This window comes from Trematosphaeria pertusa (assembly GCF_010094035.1).
Source record: "Trematosphaeria pertusa strain CBS 122368 unplaced genomic scaffold BU26scaffold_5, whole genome shotgun sequence".
Classification (NCBI taxonomy): Eukaryota; Fungi; Ascomycota; class Dothideomycetes; order Pleosporales; family Trematosphaeriaceae; genus Trematosphaeria; species Trematosphaeria pertusa.
The window spans coordinates 363,622-378,867 of NW_022987216.1; the positions used below are offsets into that span (position 1 = coordinate 363,622).

The 15,246-nt window shown below is 54.9% G+C and overlaps 4 protein-coding genes across 4 annotated transcripts; 3 read left to right on the forward strand and 1 right to left on the reverse strand.

Moving 5' to 3' along the window:
- Nucleotides 1-602: 602 nt before the first annotated feature.
- Nucleotides 603-1,412, forward strand: BU26DRAFT_423139 (lytic polysaccharide monooxygenase; the record flags this gene model as incomplete). Its single annotated transcript, XM_033823494.1, has 3 exons — nt 603-807; nt 867-1,272; nt 1,334-1,412. The coding sequence occupies 3 exons, from the start codon at nt 603-605 to the stop codon at nt 1,410-1,412; spliced, it is 690 nt and encodes a 229-aa protein (XP_033685616.1).
- A 712-nt stretch (nt 1,413-2,124) lies between these two features.
- On the reverse strand, nt 2,125-5,223 carry BU26DRAFT_517439 (plasma membrane ATPase; the record flags this gene model as incomplete). Its single annotated transcript, XM_033828578.1, has 9 exons — nt 2,125-2,836; nt 2,890-2,979; nt 3,031-3,254; nt 3,302-3,522; nt 3,574-4,414; nt 4,473-4,848; nt 4,896-4,992; nt 5,046-5,128; nt 5,179-5,223. 9 exons carry the CDS (start codon nt 5,218-5,220, stop codon nt 2,213-2,215), a joined length of 2,598 nt encoding a protein of 865 aa, XP_033685617.1. The 3' UTR covers nt 2,125-2,212.
- Nucleotides 5,224-7,154: 1,931 nt separating this feature from the next.
- On the forward strand, nt 7,155-8,555 carry BU26DRAFT_266877 (uncharacterized protein). Its single transcript, XM_033821324.1, has 2 exons — nt 7,155-8,384; nt 8,501-8,555. The coding sequence occupies exon 1, from the start codon at nt 7,256-7,258 to the stop codon at nt 8,273-8,275; it is 1,020 nt and encodes a 339-aa protein (XP_033685618.1). The 5' UTR covers nt 7,155-7,255; the 3' UTR covers nt 8,276-8,384; nt 8,501-8,555.
- A 1,577-nt stretch (nt 8,556-10,132) lies between these two features.
- Nucleotides 10,133-12,559, forward strand: BU26DRAFT_423344 (uncharacterized protein; the record flags this gene model as incomplete). The annotated part of the gene is made up of 3 exons (XM_033823505.1): nt 10,133-11,011; nt 11,058-11,735; nt 11,798-12,559. The coding sequence occupies 3 exons, from the start codon at nt 10,133-10,135 to the stop codon at nt 12,557-12,559; spliced, it is 2,319 nt and encodes a 772-aa protein (XP_033685619.1).
- Nucleotides 12,560-15,246: the final 2,687 nt, after the last annotated feature.

Sequence of the window (15,246 nt, forward strand, 5' to 3'; positions counted from 1 at the left end):
GGTCGCGCTTACACACGATAGCAAGGCGACACACCCACGCATACCACCCACCTCATATACAAAGGGCAGCACTGCAGGTAGCGCACCTCGACTCATGACACAAAACATCCCCCTCCGCACTCTTTTCGGAAACGCCGCACAAGAACCTGGGGTGCGTTTTCATTAAATTTTCCGGCATATTGCGGGGATACGAGCGCAGCCAGTGGTTCCAGATCGGCAAATATACCTAGACGCCCAGCCGCTGTAATTGAAACATAGAGGGCTTGTCTTGGCCTCCTTGGCGACTAGCGCTTTCGATGCGGATTGATTGGCTCAGATGGGGATAAAGAGTCTGAATGTGGAGGGCGTGTTTCTATGCGAGAAATTGAGGTGCGGCGGTATGACGATCGGTGGCTCAACGGGCCGGCATACTCTTGTAGAGGTCTGCAGTATAGAGGGTAATATAGGGAAAGATCCTGGGGAAGATAAATACCGCGGACTCCTCTGCATCCTGGATTCTCTTCTCGTCCGTGGCACTCGCAGCTCATCACGCCGACCGGTTTTCCCTCGCTACTTCGACTTCTCCCCGACGGACAGTACAGTCCCTGAGACACATATCCAAGATGAAGGCGGCCTTCCTTCTCCTTGCGGCGGTAGCCTCCGTCTCCGCGCACTCCACCTGGCAGGATATGTGGGTGGGCAGCGAAGACAAAGCGACGACGTGCGCCCGCACAGTCAAGGACAACAACCCGATTACCTCGCTCACGTCCGCTGACATGTTCTGCGGCCGAGGGCCCGCCGCTTCCTCAGGCATCTGCGAAGTCGCCGGTAACATCTCCCTCGCCCCTCTCTCCCAGCACCAAAATACTAACCAGGAATCGTAACAGCCGGCAGCTCCCTGACCGTCGAAATGCACGCCCAGCCCGGCGACCGCAAGTGCGCTAATGCGGCCATCGGCGGCAACCACTACGGCCCGGTGCTCATCTACATGGCCAAGGTCAGCGACGCGAAGACAGCCACCTCCGGCTCTTTCTTCAAGGTCGCCGAGGACGGATACACGGGCACGACCGCGTCGTGGGGCACCGAGATCCTCAACGCCAACTGCGGAAAGCGCGCCTTCACGGTGCCCAAGTCGCTTGCGTCCGGCGACTATCTCGTCCGCGCCGAGGCGATCGCGCTGCACGCCGGCGCCGGGCAGCCCCAGCCGTACGTTACCTGCTTCCAGGTCAAGGTCACTGGCGGCGGCAGCGCGACCCCGAGCGGCGTGTCGTTCCCCGGTGGTTATAAGCTCAGGTACGTGATTACTTCGTTCGCCTATAGGCTTGCCAGTATGCTGATGCTGATTGCTTCGCAGCGACGCGCTCTTCACCAAGGCCATCTACGACTCGTCGTTCAAGTACGTCAGCCCCGGCCCTGCTGTCTGGACCGGTTAGAGAACGCGATGCGTTGGCGTGTAGGCTATTTGCTTTGTCCGCGAATGGATGGCCTCGCGTGTTTGTTTTCTTCTTTGCATGTGTGTCTCAGCATCGTCGGCGTACGCTCGCTTTTCGGGCATGAAGGGAGGATGTGTATAGCATTAGTATTCCAAACAGCATGATTTACATCGCATACTGTTTCTGAGATGTGACTCGGTGGCCGTTGATATGCAGTGTATCCTCGCTGAGAGGTAGCATCTTTATCTTTTCGGGAGATTTGCAGTAGAAGCGCGCTCTTGGACGATAAATCGGATGGATGTGAGGCGAGAGAGCGCTCGAGTTAAAACCTTGGAAGCCACGGTTGATCGCCAAGGCGCTAGCCTATTTCCGCTTAGTGCAACGAGGCTAAAGTTTTAGTGACGTTGGACTTCCTAAAAAGGCAGTTCTCGATTTCCGTTGAAAACTGCGACAATAGTGCACGAGTTTTCACTTTCACCGGGTTCGCATTCACCGTTGGGGAAGAATCGTGGAGCCAAGGTGCGCTAGCCCGTTTCTGCCGAGAGAATGGCTCGGAAGTCAAAACGTGAGCAGTTGACGATGCTCGTCCAACGAAGACACCACAGACGTGTATACAGGCAAGCTCGCAAGCAGCGAACATTCACATATTCAAACAGGATCATCATTTCCTATATTGTGGTATACTCAAGAATACAATTAGAGATTACTCGCTCTCCAAAACGGCGACATGCTCTTAGGTTGCATGCCTGCCCAGCCTTCCGCGCATCCAACAACGCGTTGCCCGAGCCCGCATTCTTCGCTTACTCGTCCTCTTCCTCCTCCGCAGCTCTCTGAGCAAGTACGTACCGCTCCACCCCGTGCTTGTCTTTGCCATGCTCAAGTGCCAGCTTGCTCAGAGCCGCAATCATGTTCTCGATCTGCGGGTCCTTCCTGCTGCGGTCCTTGCGGCCGAGGTCGTTGAGCCATGCGATCTTGTTGAGCAGGTAGTAAACGATAGCGATCACAATAGTGACGCCCAAGCTATACGCCCAAATCACAACGACGGTGACAATATCGACCCAGCCGTCCGCACGGAAGTGAGCCACGTCAGCCGGGTTGGTCTCGTAAGGGGCGCCGGAAAGCCAGCCGAAGAGACAGAAGAGGGTTGCGATGGCGTCGACGGCGAGGATGGCGCCCACGAGCTGGAAGCTGGGAAACGTTTTCCCGCCGCGTGTCACGAAGATGAGCCAATTTTCTGTGAGGGCTATTTCGAGGAAGAGGATCTCTTGGACTGAGCCAAAGTTCTGGATGATGCCACCGTTGGGGAGGAACATGGTGCCGCGGATGACCCAAGTGCCGAGCGCGAGCAGAATGCCCAGGATGACAGAGATGACCCAGATCTTTGGCAGCTGCCATTCGACAGGACGCTCCTCAGAGTAGGCATTCTATAACAATGGTCAGATCACTAGCTGCTAATCTTAAGGTCCATGAGCCTTACGTCATATGCTACAGCGACGGTTGCAAGATCGGCGAACAGGGCGATGAAGACAATGAGCTCCGCGCGGACAGTCTCATTAATAATGATCATCTATACGAGTAAGCGTGGACCATTGGCAGGAGGCGAACGGGCAAGGCATACCGAAGTCACCAGGTAGATTTCCAAGTGCAGACAGAGAGCGATACGGTACTGGATATATGCCTTCATGCGCTGGAAGATCTCTCGAGCGGTCTTAATAGCCAACACAATCGTGCTAAGACCGGGAGCTAGGAAGACGATATCGGCGGCGGCTTGAGCTGCTTCCGAAGCACCTTCGACGGCGATACCGCAGTCAGCTTTCTTTAGGGAAGGAGCATCGTTGACACCTAATTAGATCAGCATTACGCGATCGGCGCGTTTGTAGACCGCTTACCGTCTCCAGTCATAGCAGTCAAATGGCCTCGCTGCTGCAGCATTTCCACAACTTGATACTTGTGCTCGGGGAAGACCTCCGCAAAACCATCGGCGCGTTCGACAAGATCGTGTTGCGTAGTGCCGGAGAGACCTCCATAGATCAGCTTCTGTGAGTTGTAGACCTTGGTGCCAAGAGCAAGCATCTTGCACGTCTCCTTTGCGATAGCGATAGCATCACCACTGGAGATATCGTTAGCATTTGCAAAAGTGGTTGAGCGTTATTTTGCTTACGTCAACATCTTGACAGGTACACCGAGCTGCTGAGCCTCGACAATAGTCTGTGCGGTATCCTCGCGGGGCGGATCGAACATGGAGAGCAGACCAAGGAGGATCCAGTCACCGTCATTCTTCTGGTACGCAACACCGAGAGATCGGAAACCTCGGCGAGCGAAATCAGCAGCCTTCTCTCGGAACAGCCTGGCAGTTTCCTCGTCGCAATTTGAGAGTTGGAGAATGGCCTTAGGAGCTCCCTTCGCGCAGACATACTTATCGCCGCCCATGTGGCAGACTGTGGTGATACGCTTAGAGACAGGATCGAAAGGCGTGAACTTCTCGGTCTTCCAGCCCATACCCAGAATTTCTCTGGCCTTGGGGTATCGCCTGATAGTAAGAAGAGTGATCTTGTCGATAGGGTCGAGCGATTTGAGGTTATGCGAAGAAGCGAGGGCAGCGACGGCCATCATCCAATTGACATCTTGGCCCTCGGCGACGTAAGGTTCTCGGATGCTAAGCTGATTGGCGGTCAAGGTTCCAGTCTTGTCAGAGCAAAGAACGTCGACACCGGCCAGAGATTCGATAGCCGTCAGCTTCTGCACAATAGCCTTTTGCTTTGCGAGGTAGGCGGCACCGACAGCCAAGGTGGTAGTCGTGACGACTGGGAGACCGACAGGAACACCAATGATGAGAAGGATCAAAGCATAATCAAGCAGATTGACTGAGTTGTCGGTACCGGCGCGATTCGTGGCGATCCCCAGATGCCGGAAGAAGCCACCGATCCATGCGGCTAGGATCCAGAACATGACCAACACAAGTAGCGCCGTACCGATGGAGTTCATGATAGCCTTGAAATGTCCTAAAAACACAGTTTAGCTCGGGTGTCTGACAAACATGAAACACGGTGAACTACATACCTTGATCCTTTGCGCCCTGCACCAGGCTTGCGGTCCGACCGACGAAAGAGTGCTTAGCGGAGCACAAGGCGATCCCGTATGCTTTTCCGCGCTTGCAGCCTGTCGTGTAATAGGCGACTTCTCCCATGTACTTTTCAACGGCAAGAGACTCTCCAGTGATGGCCGACTGGTCCGCCGCGATGAGGGCGACTCCCTGGCTAATCGGGCGCTCCTCGTCGTCGTCGTCTTCCTTTTTCTTCTCGTCATCAGGATCGGACGAATCATCGAAGAGATCTTCATCCTTCATCTCCTTGTATTTTTCGAAGTCTTCTGGGTGGTCGTAGTTGCAGATCAGTCGGCAGTCAGCGGGAACGGATTGGCCTTCCTCGATGACCACCTGTAGAGTGTGAGCGCGCGAAGCGTGTTTTGACTGATAGCGCTCACGATGTCTCCCGGAACGATTTCACGCGCAAGGATGGTCTCTTCTCCGCCGTCTCGAATGACCACGGCCTTCATCGCAATGTCGCCCTTCAAGCTCGCCCTGTAAGCCAAGTCAGTTGGACTGTCGGCGAAGCCGGGAAGAGGGCTACCGACACAACATCTGCGGCCTGCTTCTCCTGGTACCAACCGACGGTTGCGTTGAGCATAAGGATACCGCAGATGACGCCGAAGTCGATCTACAACAGGTTAGCGGCGCGCTGCGCTGCGCTAGCGGGATGACACATACCCAGTCCCCAAGACCGGCAGCAAGCAAGGCGGCAATTTCCATAACTGCACCAAGTCAGCCAGTGCCAGCAGAAGCAGAATAAGAACAGTACCCCAAAGAATAGGTCCCATGAAGTAGCTGAGGAATTGCTTCAGCCAGTTTGTCTTCTCCGTAGAGATCTCATTCCAGCCAAAGCGCCTGCGACGGGCCTCGACGTCGTTCGTAAACAGGCCCTGGCGGATATCGGTATCGAGCATCTACCAAAGTCAGCGAGGCCCATAGCTCGAGACGCGCTCGACTGCGCGCAATGCCTGGAAGAGCACCACGCACCTCCTCTGGGACGGTGCCAGGATCAGCACCCGGCTTGGCCTGGGGAGAGTCGCCCGACCGCCAGAACTGCCACCAATGGTGGCTCTTTTTCGCATCGGCCGCATCTTTCTGCTGGCCGTCGGCGCTGTCGGAAGGCTGAGTTCTCGGGTCCCGGTACAATTGGATATATCTCTGCAAAGCCGTGTATTCGTCCATGCCCTCAAACGCCGTGATTGACACGATCGACTTGGAGCGCGTCGCGACCGACGTTCTCCGGTTAGCCTCGACATCGTCTGCCATGGTGGAGAGAAGGAGAAGGTGCCGCCAGAGGCAACTACGCAAGCGTCACAGTAGCAGACGCTCAGCGGTCCAGCGAGCAAGTGTGCGGGATGGAGATAAGGGAGGGAAGCAGAAGCTCAGTGCGAGGCAGAAGTGACGCAGCCCAGGCCTTCCGGCGTCAATTGAGAGGGGTAGCTGCGCTTTATTACCCATTGGACCCTTTGACGTCGACGCGCGGGACCGGCGCGCCGGCCTACAGCATGCGCGATAATTTTTCCTGCCTGGCTGCGGGAACGCCTATCAGTTGGCAAGCCGGCCGATCCGTCCGTGAGAGCCGCGGGATTTTCTAGTGCTGCTGCGGCCAAACAGGGCAAGTGGTGATGTAGCTCGACGTGGGAGCTTACCCCGGACGCATCGCTAACGCGTCTACCAGCACCGCGATCTGCTGCGATTGGCGGCGCGCAGGCACGGCAGCCATGGCAGGTGGCCCTGCTCAGATTGCTTGCCCCGGCACGGCGTCTTGGTAAAGTCTTCAACTGACCTCGCCCGCCTGTTGCGCCAGCTTACTGCTGGTTGTGCGCGATTAACGGCACCTCAGCACGAGGCGGTCTCCAGCACCGGGCCCGGCTCGACAGCCGGAAGGGGTCGGCCGAGCAGCAGACTAAGCCTTGTAGCGCAGGCAATGGCGTCGATTCGTCCACGGGCGGCATCGCTGGACGACGGATGACGTTGGTGGAGGGGTCGTTGCCGAAGATGCGAAGCACCGGATTTGTCAAGCTCTTACCCATGTTTAAGCTTCTGATCGCCGGAGAAACAAGCTTTACCGTATCTTGGCGAGCCGCCGTTCCTCGTCCCAAGCGACGACGACGACGATAAGGTGGACCCCTTCAGGCACAGCGCAAGCTATCGAGTTCTTTTGAACGTCCAGACGCCGCGAGTGCATATTCGCCGCACGAGGGCGTGTCTCGAGCTTCACTGGGCGAGTTTTCGCCCGTTTTTTTTTTGTCGCCTGTCGACCCCCGTCGCGCGCCTTATCGCATCCGGCAGCCTAAGTTGGCTGCGCGGGAGAAGAAATATGCCTCATCACCGCCGTTTCTTCTTCCTGTGCCAGGGAACAGAGATTGCGCCGCGGACGGGTGTCGATAATAGAGTGGCGTGGAGGCCTTCCCCGCTCGTCGGGCGGCGGCGGCAGCAACAGGCCGAACCCTCTCCTCTGCCCAGGTGGAATAAGCACCCGCTGAGCCTGACGGACGACGCTTGCAGTTCAAGGGGACTTACGTAGCAAGGGCGTTGCGGACTACTCATCATCACTATGCATACATCAGCGGCGGTGGAGCGACTTCTAAGCCTGCCGGGCGGGCGCCACGTGATCTCTGATTACGTGATTAGTGCCCTTAGCGTGGTTTGTCTGCGGCGAAGCCTGACCGTTTGCGACCCGTCCTGCCGTCCTCCACCGCTCCGGGAATAACTCACGCACCGTGACGCACGCACCGTTCCGTGCTCAAGAGCCATGGCCGCCAATGACCGTCGCGAGGCCGTTGCCTCAAGGTCACGCTCCTCCACACCGTCTCTTCCACCAGAGATTTGGGCAAACGTCGTGCGGCACGTCTCTGACGACTGCTTCGCTTGGTTCGTCCTGCGCCGCGTCTGTCGCTTCCTCCGCCACATCACAGAAGACGTCTTCAGCCGATACGTGCTCCATAATCTCACCGTCCGCTTTGCTGGAGAACATGCTAGGAGGATTCTCTTCGACGTCTGGGACTGGAACGAGTACGGCGTTGACAATGGTGGCGGCGACATCGGCTACTGGCCCTGGGAACGCGTCTCTCCTCTCCAGGAGCAGTTCGCGACCTTCCCCTTCAAATCTTTCACCTTCTCACCTGCCGACACCAAGGACAGGGTGATCCTCACGCTGCGAGACCAGAGCATTGACTACGAGGCCGGTACCAATGACGACTACTTCGTGAGGGGAGACTGGACGCGAGAGTGTACTTATACGCGGACCTTCTACCTCCGCCGTCAATGTTGCACCTGTGACACCCGGATCGAGACCACCGACGAAGTCGCTAGGTGCGATTGCCTGGCCAGCCTCTTCTTCAACCCTTCTTCTGCAGACGACCTGAAGCGCCTCATCAATGAATCCCACTTCGTGCTTCTGAACGACCAGCTGAGGAGTATCCCAATCCCCTCCATTGCAGTCAACGAGCAAACCCGTGCCATCTCCCTGGACTGGCGCCGACTCTGCCAGAGCTTCTACCTCAACGAGCTTCAGTGTCGGCGCGCCGCCGCACCATGGCTTCGCTATGTTTCGATGGACGACGCATCTGGTGATGTGAGGGTGCACGAGGATGAGGATGGTTATCATCATGCTTCCTTTGAGGGCTGGAGGACGCAGCCGTTTCTGGAGTTCCTAGGGCGAGAGGGTTGGCTCTTCTGGGACCAGGCGCCCACTGGGCCTTACCGTCGCTTGCGGACGCGCGACGGCCGAGTGACTGCGATGGATCCGGATGTGCTACGCCGTACGGCCTGATCGATACCATCTCACCTCTTTCCACCGGCTCATCCTTCGATCACTAAACGTCTCCGGTCATCTCGAGTCGGATCGTGAGCCTTTCCAGCAGCAACGAAGGTTTCTCTGGGTACTCACTCCCCCGCTAGATGGCTGCTCTTTTTCGTTCTCGTTTATGTTTCAATGTCGCTACGCTCCGTGTATGATCATTAAGGAGTCTCAAGAAGCTAATTCGTGTTGCTATAGTTCCTATGCTGTATTCAAATCCGGGGTTTCCATGGCCGCCGGAGTGCTTTCGCACGATCGGAATGAAGGGCGCCTTGAGATTACCCAGCGCCTGTGTTATCTGTGCGGTTCAATGTTTCTTTCGATGTACGTGGGGCGTATTGTATGGCCTTATGTTATAAGGCCAAAGATGATTTTTCTCGTCGGTGGAGTGAAGGGCAAAGTCAGAGTCAAGAGGGATGCGGATGCGTTTAATGTGCGCGACTCAGCAATTCCGGTGTTCATTTTCCGTTGTAAGCAAGTATAGACCTCAATCATGCAATGGCTTTCTCCGCGCGTGCTTCACCCATTATAATTTCCAACTATTTTCCCATTCTCCGATATGCGCGAACGAATCGTTTAGTCGTCCCAAACGGGTAAAGCGCGATGAGCAGCCGCTTACTTGATATTTTTGGCACTACCCACTTAAAGTAGGCCAGTTTCGACCCGCTCCTTTCATCTTACAGCTCGCACTTCAGCCTCACTACCCTACTAAACACCCTGCGCCCCCTACAGGCGGTTGAGCTAACGACAGCAACGGATGATGATGCTACAGCCTCCTTCGCAGCGCCAATGATCATGTCAAACGGACGGCCCAGCTGGGCGAATGTCCAATTGCGCGGCTCGCTGATGGCCAGGCACGGAGGGATGAGAGCTGAGATGGCTGGATTGCTGCGAAGTGTGACTGCTGCGATGAAGCTGCTCTCGAATCATTCCAAGTGCTGGCCTCTGACCGAAAGTTCCGCACGACGCCACGATGGTGGCGAGAGCATGCTATTTCTCCTTGAACACTTAGGCGGAGTAATTCGCTCCTCTCTTACTATGTGCGTATGTGCTGACTCGCGTTAGAGATGTGATTACGCGCTGGACATTAGACGGGACCCTAGGGCGGACCGGGTAGCTGAGCTGATTAAGAACGGCCCCTGCTGAGCTGTTCTACTAGAACACTAATCAGCGCCCAACTGGACCTTCTGTCAAGGCTACTGGTCGAAGCCTTTCGATCTCCGGATCGTTGTAGATCCCTTGATCGGCTTGTCCAAGTAAATTTCCTAGTCGCTTCCGACAGACGTAGGCTGACGCTGTACCTGGCTAACATTCTCCATATGTTGAACACGTCAAATTCGTTCTTGGTGGAGTAGTTGCCTTGCTGTGAATATTGCTGGAAGCCTACATCATCGTGGTGTTAATGGGTAGGGCGTATCTGAAGCGACCATGGCACGGGCTGCCATGCGGCTGATGTCAGTCACAGCATTACCATGATGCCTCTTGCTAACGCAGACTTCAGATAGTTTCATCTAGCCACCCACAGGACGATCAGAACACCATATTCCGCTTTGCGATCGTATACGAGTCAAAACATGATTACTTTTTCTTCCGGCGCTCAGCCACCCGCGAAGCTTGATCAACACGCTCACTCAATGACACTAGGAGCACAGATACCCGACCGGGGTGCAGCCACGATGTCAGCTTTCCGGCCCCCGTAGTAGTGGGCTTTAGCCACCTTCATCCCCGATGTCGTCTGTATATAGGGATAAGATCCTCAGCATGCTATCGATCTGTACGAGTACGAACACTCGTTCAGTCCCGCCATTGTCACCAAGCCTCTCGTTAACGATGAGGACCTTGTCTTTCCTTCTAATCGCTGGTGCCACCGTGCATGCCCAGGCCATCGTACCGAAGCTTGTGGGCTCTATCGAGCAACGGTCGCCGCCGCCGACCCTCTTCAAGCGCCAGCAGTTCCAGGAACCATGCGAAGAAGTAGCCGCATCATGGGTAGCCCAGAAGGCGAATGCTACCTCTGACCAGATCTACGTCCCAGCTCAGGTCGCCTATGATTGTCTACAGTCCGTGCCGGTCGACAAGGACGGGGATGTGAAGCAAATCGAAGAGCTTAAGCAATTCTTGCAATTCCAGTCAACACTCAGCTACCTGAAAGACCGCCCGGAGAACCAGACCAAGCCAGTCGATATCATCGGGGAGCTAGACGCAATCTCCAGCAGAGTTCAGCAAGGGGCTTACACGAGCGACTACGAAGTCCAGCTTGCGATCAAGGTCCTCCTTGACAGCGCCGTCGACTTCCACCTTCGCTGGTCATCAGATATTCTGGAGCCTTTCGTGTTCCAGAGATACGGGGTACTTCTGACGTCGCTCTCCCAGGATGGACTCTCGCCACCCAGTATCTATCTTGCAACCGATCTGGCCGCCATGGAGAGCTTCAACTTCACACCCTCGCCAATCAAGTCTATCAACGGGAAAAATGCAACTGAATACCTTTACAATATCTCCATGCAGGCAAATTACCACGACGCGGACGCCAGGTATAACCGGCTTTTTCTCAACAAACCCCGCGTGTCAAGCGGCAGCGTCGAGCCCGGCCCCTTTGCTCAGGGCGGTCTCTTTGATGGACCAACTACGTCTTTTGTCTTTGCAAATGGCACCAACAAGACCGTAGAGAACCTTGCCTTCGTCGGACCTAATTTCGACTTTACCAATGTAACAGACGCCCGACTATTTGCCAGACAGCAACTAACATGATCAGGTAACCGATGGCGAATCTTTTTTCAGTACGTTTTGTCAAGGTGGTCCTCCCGACGACACAGAAGAGGCGACGCCTACTCCAACACCAACTTCCCGCAATCAGACTTCTTCCACGGCAACTCCGACGCCAGAAGCTACACCCACGGGATACCCTACGCCAATATTCTTCCAGAGTTCCCTTGCAGTGCAAGGATACTATCTGAATGACACCGGATACGATGATACCGCCGTCCTCGCAATCCCCAACTTCGGCCCTAAGACCAAGGCTACGAACGAGACAGGCGCGATGGAGACTCAGAGACTCCTACGCGCCTTCTTTGCCGACTGTATCAAGCAAAAGAAGACCAAGCTCATCATCGATCTTCGCGGAAACGGCGGTGGTACGATCGACGTGGGCTTCGAAGTCTTCAAGCAGCTCTTCCCAACTGTCCAACCATATGGAGCCTCGCGATATCGCGCCCATGATGCGTTCCACATCTTCAGCGCTGCCATTGCCGACTTCGCGTCGAATACGACGGTCGAAGGAATAGATCCCGACGCATATGCATATGGCAGCGAGAACAATTTCTACTTCGGCAACATCATGAATGTGGATGGTCAACCATTCAAATCCTTCCAGGACTATTATGGCCCATACACATTCCACAATGACACGTTCATATCTCCTCGACGGTACAACGTAAGTCCTCTTCCCTCGTATCTAACACGCAGTATGGCCTGGATATTAAATAATGTCATCAGTTCTCCAACCACGCAGGCGGCTACACCAGCTCCGCGTCCTTCAACCTCACCGGCTACGCCCCCGAACCCACACCACCCCAACCCTTCGACGCCTCCAACATGCTCATCATCCAAGACGGCCTCTGCGGCTCCACCTGCGCCATCTTCTCCGAGCTCATGCGCGAGCAAGCACACGTCCCCACCATCTTCGTCGGCGGCCGCCCCATGAACAGCCCCGCGCAAGGTGTCGGGGGCAGCAAGGGCGCACAGGTCCTCCCAATCGATGCCTTAGTGGAAAATGCAGAACTTGTCGCGCAATACACTCTCGCCGTCGACGGCGCCGCGATGTCCAAGCTGCTGAATGAGAGCGCGTTCGGGGTCCTAGCGAACCCCGAGCAGCTGAAGAAGAGGTCGGCGCATTACACGGCCGAGACGATTGCGGGGGCGATGAACGCGCTGGACAACCTCAAGCAGAACGACAGCACGCAAACGCCGTTGGAGTTTATCTACGAGGCTGCTGACTGCCGCCTCTTCGACACGTTCGAGTCGTTCTTCAGCCCTGTACCGTTGTGGAAGAGAGCTGTCGACGCTAGGTGGGGGAGTGGGAAGTGTGTGGAGGGGAGTATGGGGCATTCGACGGCGATTAGTGTGATGAAGGGGGAGGGGTTTAATAAGCAGCAGGTTAATGCGACAGAGCCGTTTACGGGTGCTGCTGAGGGCTTGCGGATGTCGGGGTTGATGGCGGGTGGTGTTGCGGTGGTGGTGGCAGCTCTGATGCTGTGAGAGTGATGATGGTATGTGGATTGGAGTCTTTTTTGTTACTTTCGCTTCTTGTATTATCCCTTGCTCAGCATGATACCAACTATCTTCGAGTTTGCAGCCGAATATTCCTGCTCCGCTACCAATCGTCTAAACGAAAGCAGATGCGCATCATCATCACCACCACCATCCACGTCATCCTCCTCACGCACTAGCTGACACAGAACCCCCCGCGCTCCCCTGACCCCACTCCCCACCTAGAAGATCCCAATCCAAGAAACCGCATCGATACAGTCCGCTTCCTTTTTTGAGTCCCACAGCCTCGTCATATGAAGCTCGCGCGATGATTTCGAAAGGCCCGAGCGCAGGACATGATAGTCTTTTCCATTGTTTTTCCAAGACCGCTACGAAGCCGGGCACCCCATTGAACGGCAAGTGTCACTATAGTTTCCCAAGGCGCATACGGGAAGTGCCTCAAGCTTCCAGATGCAGTATGCGGAACTCCACCATACGCATTGGCTCGACCTTCTTTCCTTCTTTCCATAGCATGAAACCCACTCGTAGAGCTTTGTGAGAGCCGGAGAAGGCAAGCAGCATGCATATAACGCACTGCAATTTCACGAGACCGCGCGGGGTCTTTAGCTTTCCTTCTCATTTCCAGCTGTCAAACCCTTTTTTGGCCCGCATACCCCAATCCAGTTGACAGTTTGGTAGGTGTGTAGGCTCGTTCCGCCTGAAGCGCATGAAGTCGCGCCCACGTTCATTTTCCTCTCCTCTCATTTCCGTCCACGCATAGTTGAGGTAGATAGTATTTTAGGAAAGAAGAGGAAGGAAGACATAGTACATACTGTTAGAATGTTTTGGAGGACGAGTCCGCATAGCTTAGTAGCCGAGTTTTTCCCCCGGCTCGGTTCCGTGCGTGAATGGGGGTATTGGAGCTTTTTAAAGCTCTCTGGGCAGATCTCAGGCATGGATCTGGTGCGGAGATGTTCTGGAAGAAACGTGTCGCTTGGTCTCGCCACTGTTTGTTTTGGCGGAGGAACGACCAGAGGCCATAGTCTCCCGGAACGACCTCTTTTGATCGTCTGGGCGTCTGGATATCGAGTATGGTCCAAGCTCTTTGGGATGCACAAATGTCCTCCAAGTCCGGGAGAAAAGGGCCTGAAATATTCTGAAGCGTGCTTACGGGGTTTCGCAGAAGCTGAGGAGGCCTTCCGAAGAAAACGGCTAAAATCTTGCGTTTGCGTCTTCTCATGCGGCGCAACGTGCAGCCCTTTGTCACACCATGAAGATCCAATTCTTCAAATTTAGTGCCAACGGAACCAGTGCTATAAAGTCTAACAGACTTCCGCTCTGGACCGCGGATATTGAGATCCGTCGACTCTCCTCCGCAGCCATGCATATTGTTTCCGTCCACTTTAGTCCAGACGCGCATCGATGTTAATGGGTATGTTTTAGTTGCGTTCTCGGAAGCGGATCTACTCCATGACTATGTTATAGAGAACGTTTGGGATCGAGCAGGAGAGGATAGAGGGTCAGTGGAGTTATCACGCCCAGCGGAGGAAGCGTATGAAGTGGCGGGTACTCCATCATTCCACACATTCTAGGCTCGTATCCATTTTTCTTGCTCGGGCATGCTGTTCTCTTGGTCCTTTTCGGGAACGCAACCATGCTCCAGCGACGCATGTCTTTTCGGTGTTGTTGGAGGTACCGCAGGTATGACGCGGAGGGTAACAACGGAAGGGACCAAGACGGACGAGGGCTGTGTTTGTTCCCCATTCGAATGAGCACAACAAAACGCAGGGAACTCCTTCCCCTCATGAAAGACCAAGCCTTCCCTGTTTTGAAGTCCGAAATCTTCTCGGCGGCGCATTTAACCTTTCTTGCAGGTTTTCGGAGAAAGCGTCGCTCGGTGCGCCATCAGTTCCCCGTCTTCCGTAGTATTGCGCAGGCATCGGTACGTCATCGCTGTCATTTTTCTTTAACTCGCGTGGTTTCAACTTTAGCGTGTACCCGCCGCTCTCCCCCTCCGGCCATCACTTCGCGGTTCCATTACTTCAGTCGCATTGCGCGAAGAGGTTCCACCTTTTCGTTTTCGTTTTCCTTTCATTCCAGAGCCATATGGCTTCGCCGTGTGGAATCAAACATAAGGCCCTGCCGTTCTTCTACGTGGTTTGAGTTCTTTCTTTGTTGTGGCCCGCGCGGACAGAAGCGCAGGCATGCTCCGAGCCCGTGTGAACTTTTGGAAGCCGAGGATCTCTTCGTAATTGTATGCATACTCTATATTCTGCGTTCGTTGGGAAGATAGAAAACTCGCTCCCGTCTCGGCACGCAAATCCATTATCTTACTGAAGTCGACTGTGGCGGGAACGAGCACATATTCCTTGGGGAAGTCGGGTTTCGGATCCCAGGAGTCTCAATGACATGGTTCGGGAGGGATGTGGTTGGGCTCGAATTACGAGTTAGGATAGCTGATTTTCGAGCTCGGTTCCAAACTGAACACATCGAGTAGCCTGGTCTGTTCTTTGAGAGACGGACAGTACCGCATAGGTTGCCATATGCCGCGACTTTTCCACTCTCTCCTTCAATCTCTTGGAATTTCTAAGCCCATGCTTCCCCCCATTATAGTTTCATCTCCCGGTTTTGATATCATGCACACTAGTGCATATTGTTCTGGAAGCAGGGCCCAAAGACGTCGGTCTTGTTCATAT

What these genes read in the sequence shown, in the direction of transcription:
- BU26DRAFT_266877 (XM_033821324.1), top strand. Translation starts at nt 7,256, where the DNA reads ATGGCCGCCAATGACCGTCGCGAGGCCGTTGCCTCAAGGTCACGCTCC.